Source organism: Megachile rotundata, chromosome 13 (genome assembly GCF_050947335.1).
Source record: "Megachile rotundata isolate GNS110a chromosome 13, iyMegRotu1, whole genome shotgun sequence".
In the NCBI taxonomy this organism is placed as follows: Eukaryota; Metazoa; Arthropoda; class Insecta; order Hymenoptera; family Megachilidae; genus Megachile; species Megachile rotundata.
In genome coordinates, this window is record NC_134995.1 from 12,412,422 (window position 1) to 12,423,273 (window position 10,852).

Genomic DNA, 10,852 nt, shown 5'->3' on the forward strand with positions numbered 1-10,852 from the left:
CCTTGTCTCTCACTTACCCTGTCACCAGATACTTTCGTTTTTTATCGAAAGTTTGTTTGTAAATTCTGTGGCTGTTAAATTCCGTGGCTGCTCGTGAATTCGATAGGAACGAGTAAAAGTATCGTACTGCGTTTTACAAGTTAGATGAAAATTGGGATAATGTGGAAAAGCGATGAGGGAAAATGTTGAAAGGCGAGAATCGATTCTATGGCCTGAATGCTTATGCTAACTCGACCCAATATTCCAATTACCGTTTCATTGTTACGAGCTGGAGGAAGTCGGGCAGAGCTGAAGTGTCTCCAACCCCACGCGTACATTCTCGCACGAGAAACTCGCACGCAATGCGCATTCCTGATTAAATACGAGGAATCTGTTTCTTGTCAGCGACTTAATTGGCGGAGTTGCAGGGTGAAATTTTATTGATACACTTCCTTCGTGATTTTCTTTATGAACCGTCGTTAAACTGCAACCGTAACTTCGTCGCAAATGATAAAATATTCTTGTATTTATATATAGTACAATTTTTATAAAGTTCTTTTATTTACAAGAATACTTGAATTATGTAAAATGTGTAGTCAGTTTGTATTTTAGTATAAATCGTATATAATGCGTATGTATATGTATGTTCATATGTTTGCATAAATATATGTTTACAATTTTATACATGTGAATTTTGTGTGAATATATGAGCATATGAGGATATGAATTTATATTTACGTTTAGATACGTACAATTGTTGTATTCTCTCAAACTAAAATTTTTGTCAAGAGTCTAAAAATTATGTAGAACTTATACAAACTTTATAGTAATTGCTACATTAACTCCATCACAAAAAAAAATATTCATCACTGCTCTGAATATGAAATTTATAAAATTCATCAAGAAAGAATCTTACAACAAGAATTTAAAGTCGACAATAATAAAAGAAAATATCCATTAATAAAAAAAATATCCAATAACAAAAAAAAATATCCAATAACAGAAGACAATATCTAATAACAGAAGAAAATATCTAATAATAAAAGCTGTAATAATAACTCCCACTAACAAAGTCCAACAAGCAATAAAAATTGATAATAAAATTGAACTAAAGTGACAAGAAATGTAAATGAGAGAAGAGACTCCAGCTAACGAAGTCAGCTAGATCGAAACAACGAGGAATAACCGAAAGGGTGAATAGCTGTTGATTGGAAAATGAGTGGGGACTCAGACGTGTGGAAAGTGTCGAGTTCGTGGCGTGAATGAACGATCGATTCAATGCCAATGTTACGGTGCCATTGGTGCCAAGGATGAAGGGTCTATACTCTTACTCGCGCGCGCAACTTCCGCTTTTCTACCCTACGATACTCCGCGAACACCGCGCCGAATATTCGAAAGTTTCGGCCCGTTTATTGCGTGATCTGATTGTTTCATCGACACTCGATCGAGGTTAATCGAATGAATGATATTTTGTTCACTTTGGAATGCATATTCCTATCATGAATTCCTACCGAGGAATTTTTACTACCTAGTCCCTAAATGGAATTTTGAACCACTTATCTATTTTGTACCTCTTCAAACGAACTCTCGTATGTCTTCTTTTTTCTGAAGGATACAGGTGAAAATATTAAATAAAATATAATATATGAATGAGACTAAATGGGACATAAAAATAAAAATATTCAATGAAAAGAAACATAAGAATCATTAAATGAGACATAAAAATAAAAATGTTCCATGAAAAGAAACAAATGAAGTTCTAAATGTTACGTAATAAAAAATGTTTGTTAAAAAGGAACATATGAAGTAGTATATGTTAGACAAAAATAAAAACGAAGTATAAAAGAAAAATATAATGTAGATTTAAATAATTTATATATCTTATACACAATATGTTTTATACTATTTATTAAAGCATCTTTTCTATAAACTGATCACATTGCACCCCTATAAGAAAAATAACATAGGTCAAAATTTGTTAAAAAATTATTTTTATTATTTTTACTTACTGTAGATAGAATGTAGAGAACATAGAGGAACATAAGTATAATAGCAAGTATAGTGGAATAAAAAAATGGTGGACCAAAACAGTAAACTGATGAAACAGTAAAATAAAAGTACAGTAAAATAATAAAATAGAAATGCTATAGATAGAATATAGAGAACATACAGAAACATGAGTGTAATGGCAAGTGTAGTAGAATAAAAATGGTGGAGCAAAACAGTAAAATGATGAAACAGTAAAATAGAAGTACTGTAAAATAATAAAATAGAAATGCTATAGATAGAATATAGAGAACGTATAGAAACATGAGTGTAATGGCAAGTGTAGTGGAACAAACAAAATGGTGGACCAAGACAATAAAATGATGAAACAGTAAAATATTAAAATAGAAATGCTATAGATAGAATATAGAGAACATACAGAAACATGAGTGTAATGGCAAGTGTAGTAGAATAAAAATGGTGGAGCAAAACAGTAAAATGATGAAACAGTAAAATAGAAGTACTGTAAAATAATAAAATAGAAATGCTATAGATAGAATATAGAGAACGTATAGAAACATGAGTGTAATGGCAAGTGTAGTGGAACAAACAAAATGGTGGACCAAGACAATAAAATGATGAAACAGTAAAATATTAAAATAGAAATGCTATAGATAGAATATAGAGAACATACAGAAACATGAGTGTAGCAGAATAAACAAAATGGTGGACCAAGACAGTAAAATGATATAATAGTAAAATTGTACAGTGGTACAATAGAATAATAGTATATCATAGTACGTCATACTAGACGTGTCAAGGCAATAAAACAGTAGAATAGTGCATCAACAAAATAGTAAAAATAGTCAGACAATAACAGTATAACTGTGCACCGTAGAGAGCTCAACGCACGTGTTCCTACTAGACATTCCGTTTCAAACAAAAACCAGAGTCAAACGATTAATACTGAATTAAGCATTCCATATCTCCCAATTCTCCAAAATTGCAATTCAGCAATTGCTCCCCGAGTTTAAAATCCATGAAAATGAAGATCCGTGCAAAGATCTTCATTTCCTACTGCAAATCGACTTAATATCAATAATTAATATCAATGGCCGAAGCACGCGACCCAGGATCGGCCGACATAGTCATGCGTCGCAGAAAAGCTTTCTTTCGACTTTGCTGAACCCGCGTCCGTAGTCGCGTCACGCTCGTGTCGAGGCCTCGATAATCGAACACCATACTGAACGAAAAGAAAATTCGTGGCCGGATGGAAGTGGGGGCGGTTGTGGTTGCCGCTACGTCCATCGACCAAGTACGATGGGGGCTCCGTATAAATAGCGTGATGCCCAACCCATTGGCATCAGTCGTCGCACCATTGTCATTCGTTCTTGTCCACGGGACCGCAGCCTTTTCCTTCAGGGTGTACCACGAGTCTTTTTCCCAGAACCATGAAGCTGTACGTGTTGTGCGCCGTATTCGCCCTGGCGGCTGCCCAGCCGGCCAAGAACGACCTGTGGAAGGGTAGCAGCATGGACCAGATGGTGGACCAGACGAAGATCGAGTGCGCACAGAAGAACGACGAGGTCTCCTGCATGAAGTTCAAGGTCCTGAACCTCCTCGATCAGATCTTCCGCAAAGACAGCTTCAAGGCAAGTGACGTGATATCGCACGCTTTACATTTATTTTATTCCCTTGAAAATTTTAGAGATAACTTGATAATTTTGGAAAAGTTTGACCCAAGGTGAACTTCCCGTTCGCAGGTCTCCGAAACCGTGGAAGTGACCCGCAACTCGAACCCCGTAGAAGAGGTAACCGGTCGCAGCGAGGCTTCCCTGCTCGACAACGTGCAGACCTACCTGTCCTCTCACGACGTGACCTTCAAGCTGCCCATGGACTCCTCCGTGAAGGTGAGCGCCAGGAACATCGACGACGATCAGCTCACCTTCGACGTGAAGTTCGGCCAGGGTCGTGCCGTCGAAGAGGCTCGCAAGTCGAAGTTGAAGAAGGTCGTCATCCCCATCCTGGTGTTCGTCCTGCTGAAGGCTATGACCCTGATCCCTCTGGCCATCGGTGTCCTCGGTCTGAAAGCCTGGAACGCTCTGCAACTGTCGTTCTTCAGCTTCATCGTCTCCGTCGGTATGGCCATCTTCCAACTGTGCAAGAAGATCGCCGCTGACGGACACGGTGCCGCTCTCGCGTCCCATGGACCATGGGAGTATCAGGCTCAATACAGGTCCTTCCAGGAACAACCCGCTGTGCAGTACTCCGCTCAGGATCTTGCGTATGCTGCGCACGCGCAGGCGTAAGGATTCTTCTTCTTCGCGACTTTTGTAAAATACCTGTCTTCCTCTCCTCTGTACGCTTTATTTAATAAATTATTGCTGCAACCTTATTTTTTGTCATTTACTGTGATGACCTAAATGGGGTACTTTATAGTGTCGTACAAGAGGTACTCGTAGTATGTTTGTGATTAAATATAGACATTGATTTGAAACTATGACTATGACATAAAATATAGACATTGATTTGAAACTATGACTATGACACAGAATATAGACATTGATTTAAAACTATGACTATGATACAAAATATGGACATTGATTTTAAACTATGACTATGACAAAAAATATGGACATTGATTTTAAACTATGACTATCACACAAAATATGGACATTGATTTTAAACTATGACTATGACACAAAATATGGACATTGATTTGAAACTATGTCTATGACACAGAATATAGACATTGATTTAAAACTATGACTATGATACAAAATATGGACATTGATTTTAAACTATGACTATGACAAAAAATATGGACATTGATTTTAAACTATGACTATCACACAAAATATGGACATTGATTTTAAACTATGACTATGACACAAAATATGGACATTGATTTGAAACTATGTCTATGACACAGAATATAGACATTGATTTAAAACTATGACTATGACACAGAATATAGACATTGATTTAAAACTATGACTATGACACAAAATATGGACATTGATTTGAAACTATGACTATGACACAGAATATAGACATTGATTTTAAACTATGACTATGACACAGAATATAGACATTGATTTGAAACTATGTCTATGACACAGAATATAGACATTGATTTGAAACTATGACTATGACACAGAATATAGACATTGATTTTAAACTATGACTATGACACAAAATATGGACATTGATTTGAAACTATGACTATGACACAGAATATAGACATTGATTTAAAACTATGACTTTGACACAGAATATAGACATTGATTTGAAAGTATGTCTACAACACAAAATATAGACATTGATTTGAAACTATGACTATGACAAAAAGTATAGACATAGTATGACTACAAGCTGATGTAAGCACAATGACTACAAGTTAAAGCATGGATGACTTGGATCAAGATTTCAGAGTCCTCAACATCAGAATATTTTCAATATTTTAATTTTGTCAATAAATAAAACCCTGTAGTATTAGCTATGTGTATCATTTAGGGTCTTCATGAGATATTAGTAAAAATCCGTGAAATGTCATAATGAATCTTCAGTTATAATGAATCTTCTTTGCGTTACACATCGCCATTTTCCCAAGCGAAAATTAGTGTCAATAAGCATTGGAATCATCGCTAAAAGAGAGCGATAAACTGCTCAGAACAAGGCGATTAATACCAGGACTCGATTAGAACAATTACGATAATGTTGTACAAATTGCTGCTCCATTATGCATGATCATAAGCAAGGACATTTATCGCGCGTCCTATAAACCGACGATTAAAGCAGCTTCGCGTCTCAAGGGAATAAATGGTAACACTTAGCGTCACGCATCTTCCTGTATAATTGACGCGATCTGTCCTTGCCATACTTTAATTACAAGAAAGAAATCGTGAATTCTGTCTAGGTTTAAAATCCGGTTCTACAAGGAGATTATACCTGATAATAATCAGACGCGACCTGGAAATACTGCGTTGTTTTATGGATAGTCCAATAAAACCTTTCTGCAGTTTCGTTTTTTATTCGGAATTATAAATTCTGTTTGAGTTGAAACTTAGATCTTGTTAATCTGCGCTAAGGATTTAAAGTGCGGGGAATTTATTGATTGCACCTTGGGGGCTTCTGCGATGTGAGATTGTAATTGAAAATTTACGAGTTGTGATTAAGTAGAGTAAATACGAGGTTTGTGAGATTAAGTCGTTGGTTATGGTGGTCATTTGTATTTTAGTACTTCATGGTACTTCAAGAATATAGTAACAAGTGGACTGTTTCGATATTGACATCAAGACACTTTTATGATATGGAAATTAAAAAACAAGCTAAATACTGTACTTGATATTGAAATGTATAGAACAAATTATTATACAAAAATTACAACTATACAGTTTGAAACAAAATATATTTACCTAAAAATTTACACATGTTCACGTTCTGAGTACAAGCAGACAAAATAATGAATGAGCAGATACCATCAAATCAACATGGTGAAACCAAAAAACGACTGACATATTAACATCCAGTACGTGAGTGTAATGTCTGAGGTTACTCGACGAGTTATCTCGTCCTGCATGAAGTAAAAGTGCTTTCCAAATGGTCATGTGAAAAACATCACTATTCTACAAATATAATTTCACGAAGTATTCTTTTGACTGCACGTGATGTCACGAGTAGTATGTGACTACAGATAAATGGAACAGAGATCGATGATAATATAGAAAAGACAAAATTGGTTAGGGCTAGTCAGGTTCTTGGACATAAAATTAAAACCTTGTATAGTACCAATTATTTTCAATTCATATAAATTGTGTACTACATATGAGATGTACTTTATAATGAGATGTAATTTATATATAATTCTTGTGTTCTAAATGTGGGGACTTTTATGATGTTGTGTTGTAAATGTATGGACTACAATAAATAAATAAATATAGACTAAATATGTAGATTACATATGATACACACATATGACTACATATGATTGACTACATGTGATTGACTACATATGATTGACTACATATGATTGACTACATATGATTGACTACATATGATTGACTACATGTGATTGACTACATATGATACAGACATACGGCTACATATGATTGACCACATATGATTGACTACGTGTGATACAGACATATGGCTACATATGATTGACCACATATGATGCAGACATATGACTACATATGATTGACCACATATGATACAGACATATGACTACATATGATTGACCACATATGATGCAAACATATGGCTACATATGATTGACCACATATGATACAGACATATGACTACATATGATTAACTACATATGATTGACTACATATGATTAACTACATATGATACAGACATATGACTACATATGATTAACTACATATGATTGACTACATATGATTGACCACATATGATTAACTACATATGATACAGACATATGACTACATATGATTAACTACATATGATTGACTACATATGATTGACCACATATGATACAGACATATGACTACATATGACTGCATATGATGTACACTATATCTTTAATACGAAAGTACACATAACTGATATAAACACAGATGTACATACATCCATAAATAATTATAAAACACCTAGATATAAAGATATTATGCAACACAATAACCCTAAGACATCAGCCTAATATCACCAGACAGACATCACAGCAATCGAAGTAGCCAAAAATTGGCACCGTTGTCCACAACTAGAACGGTTATCCGTTCTCCAAACGTATAGCAGGCCTATGCGATAAGCAGGGCGTTAGAAGGCCAAGTAAGAGCACGCGGGGCAAGTTCCGTTTCCCGTGCGTCCCTGGCGTCGCATGCCATCGTGTACGTGGTACGCGAGCCGACACTCGTTCCGTACACGCTCGTACACGCGTCCTGACGCGTGCACGCACGTATCCCCCCACGTCCGCGGAGAGGGATAGTCCCGTCTATGTGCCAGTGAAATTTGAATAATTTTCCTTCGATCGTCGATTCCCGGCATGCGCGACCGAATAACATAGATTCGCGGGGGGCAAATTAAATAAAAGGGGCGGGCCACTCCTCCGTCAGTCGCAGTTCGATCGTCGATCGCTCGCTCGCACACGGGTGATCGATTTTTTCACGCTCCGCGAGTTTCGTTAACTTCACTACCAAGGATAACATGAGGATGCTCGTAGCGGCCGCAGTAGTGTTGATGGCAGGAAGCTGCCTGGCGAGCCAGGACTTCCTCTCCAAGTCCCTGAACGAGTGCATCGCGGCGGACTCCTGGACGTCCTGTCTGAAGCACGAGGTCCTCGGATACTTGGACGACAAGCTGGGCACCAGCACCGAAGCCAGGTCCCTGGATACCGTGGACGAGGCCATCGTCGCCAGGACCGTCAAGTACCTCAAGAGCTTCGACTACGGAATCGACCTACCCTTCGTGGACGCCGGTCTGAAGTACAGACCCAGCCGCAGTCTAGCCGACCTGGATGTAGAGTTCAAAGGCAACGAGTTGGCCACTAGCCAGGCTCGAGGAATCCTGAAAAAGAAGCTGTTGTTGCCTTTCCTGCTGCTCTTGAAACTGAAACTGAAAGCCTTGATGCCAATCTTCATGGCCATTATTGGATTGAAGGCGCTGAAGGCTCTGGTGCTGTCGAAGCTCGCGATACTCATCGTCGTTGGATTTATCGCTGTGCAGTTCTTCAAGAAGGGCGGTATGATGATGCCAATGGGTACGTTAAATAAAATAAGGGTTTAGGGGTTTGTGGATGGAAAGTGAGAGTACTTTTTTGTAGGAATGTCGATGGAACCGGCGGCACCATACGGAGCTCCACTGCCCTCGACCACGTCGAGCTACGACCCGGCCAACACGTGGGACGGAAATGGACCGTACTCCCGCGTCTGGACGCCGACCAACGGTGTGGAAGCCCAGAATCTAGCCTACTCTTACTACTCGCCTAACAGCGGATCCAGCTCCTACAGCTCCTCGGGATCCTCTTCGTCCTCGTCGTCGGTCCCTGCAAGTTCGTCGAACTACTAGGTCCGGTAGCCTCTGACATCTGATAATTAATTCTTAACGAGTTCTTGACGAGATCGATCGTTCTTTCGATCGAGAAACCAAAGAGACGCCAAATAATCTTCACGTTCGATCGAAGACTCGATTCTGTTCCGTCCTTTCTTCGGGGTGTAGATGTTTTAATTGGGGAGGAAGGATGGGACTTCTGCGACAATGATAATGGCAGCCATTTTAGGCTCGGATTCTCGAGGATGCGAAACGCCATTACGTTTCGGCGATGATTATTTATTGCGACACGATTATTTATTCCCTCCCTCGCATTTGTTAATAAACATTTGTATAACAACCCCTCGTGCTCATTTAATTGCCTTTCATCGTTCTTGTAATTTTATTTACCTTTTCATTTAATTAATAAGATACTAATTTGCAAATTGCAGTTGATTTTTATTAAATATCCTTCCTAACTTATTTTAAATACTTTTTATTTAATTTTTGTCATTTTCTAAATTTCAAATTTTGTTATCAAAATTGAATTTGATATGTATATGTAGTGCAAGTTCTACTTTAGGTAAGTGGAAGCAATTCTAATTACGTATGGAAGTCGTCAAACGTTATAACGTATTAAAAATATGATATTAAAAAATCAGTATGTCACTGACCGTAAGATTTACAAATTAAAGAACTGAAATTTTCTGTCGAGTACTTTCTCCGTGAATTTCAATTAAAATATTTCGATCACGTTGAAAGTGTAAGCGCCAGAAAGTATGCCGTACCTCCTACAACGACGCGTGTCTGGTTGCTTTACACCTGTCCACACTCAATTTACTTTTACAATTTATTACTATTTCAGACACTAGGGAAAAAAGACCTTAACCTTGTGAGTGCATAAATTAAAGATTGCAAATTTATTAATACTATAAAAATTAAATTTTCTAAACACAATGATTATTTGAATATTTAATTTATAAATCTTTCATGAGTATTTCTGAATTTTTAAATGAAAGTGAAGAACATGTATGCACATATATACAGATATTTGTGAAAAATAGTAGAGAAAAATTGCAGTAACAGGTCGATAAGGTAGTAAACGAAAAATTCATAGTACAAGTGTTGCACTACCTGTTCCATGGTAACCTTCAGTAACCTTGACGCTTGCGTACACAAGCTGAAGATGGCGCTTGCTCCTGAGGTATCTGTCGGTACTCTATTTCATCAAATACTAAATTATAAACTTCGAAGAAAAAGACAGTCTAATCAATATCAAAGAGTGGATATGATAACAGACACTAGACAAGGAAACCTAGAGAGAGACAGAAGACACAATTTAAATAACCAAAGCAAAAGAATCGAGGGTGCACAGTATGGCGGTCCAAAAGAATAGTTTAAACCCGCATATTCACCAGTAATTTATTTCTAATAAATATTTTGTCATATCTCTGTAACATTCATCTATAATTTCTTGTGATATATAGTCTTTCATTTTCTTAGAAGTTATTTAATAATCATTTCCCTAATACATATTCTTCAAATATATTTTGTAGAGCAATCATTTTTATTCTTTCCTTTTTCAACTTTTTAAAATTGATAAAAATACCTCGAAAGACAATATTATATACAGAAAATTGATTACAAATATATTACAAATTATTAGAGATGAAAGTAGATGGCTTGATTTAAATTTCCCGCTCGTTCAATAAATTTAAAGAGATAAAAGGTGTCGATAGAGAGTGTCTCTAGCCTGAGAGTGTCTCTAAACCAGAGTGGTTTACTCCGTGGCAATATTCCCAGAAATATAGGTTTCTTGAAGAATATGGTCTCCATTAAACCCGGGTTAATCTCCTATTCACTTTGACCCTTTCTAAGCTACCCTTTCGTCGTGTGTCTT

At 37.1% G+C, this 10,852-nt stretch overlaps 2 protein-coding genes across 2 annotated transcripts; both read left to right on the forward strand.

Moving 5' to 3' along the window:
• The first annotated feature begins 3,318 nt into the window (after positions 1-3,318).
• Osi19 (DUF1676 domain-containing protein Osi19) lies at positions 3,319-4,360 on the forward strand. The gene is made up of 2 exons (XM_003705461.3): positions 3,319-3,617; positions 3,729-4,360. Exons 1-2 carry the CDS (start codon positions 3,417-3,419, stop codon positions 4,272-4,274), a joined length of 747 nt encoding a protein of 248 aa, XP_003705509.1. The 5' UTR covers positions 3,319-3,416; the 3' UTR covers positions 4,275-4,360.
• Positions 4,361-8,050: 3,690 nt separating this feature from the next.
• On the forward strand, positions 8,051-9,313 carry Osi20 (DUF1676 domain-containing protein Osi20). Its single transcript, XM_003705462.3, has 2 exons — positions 8,051-8,683; positions 8,747-9,313. Exons 1-2 carry the CDS (start codon positions 8,131-8,133, stop codon positions 8,989-8,991), a joined length of 798 nt encoding a protein of 265 aa, XP_003705510.1. The 5' UTR covers positions 8,051-8,130; the 3' UTR covers positions 8,992-9,313.
• The last annotated feature ends 1,539 nt before the right edge of the window (positions 9,314-10,852 follow it).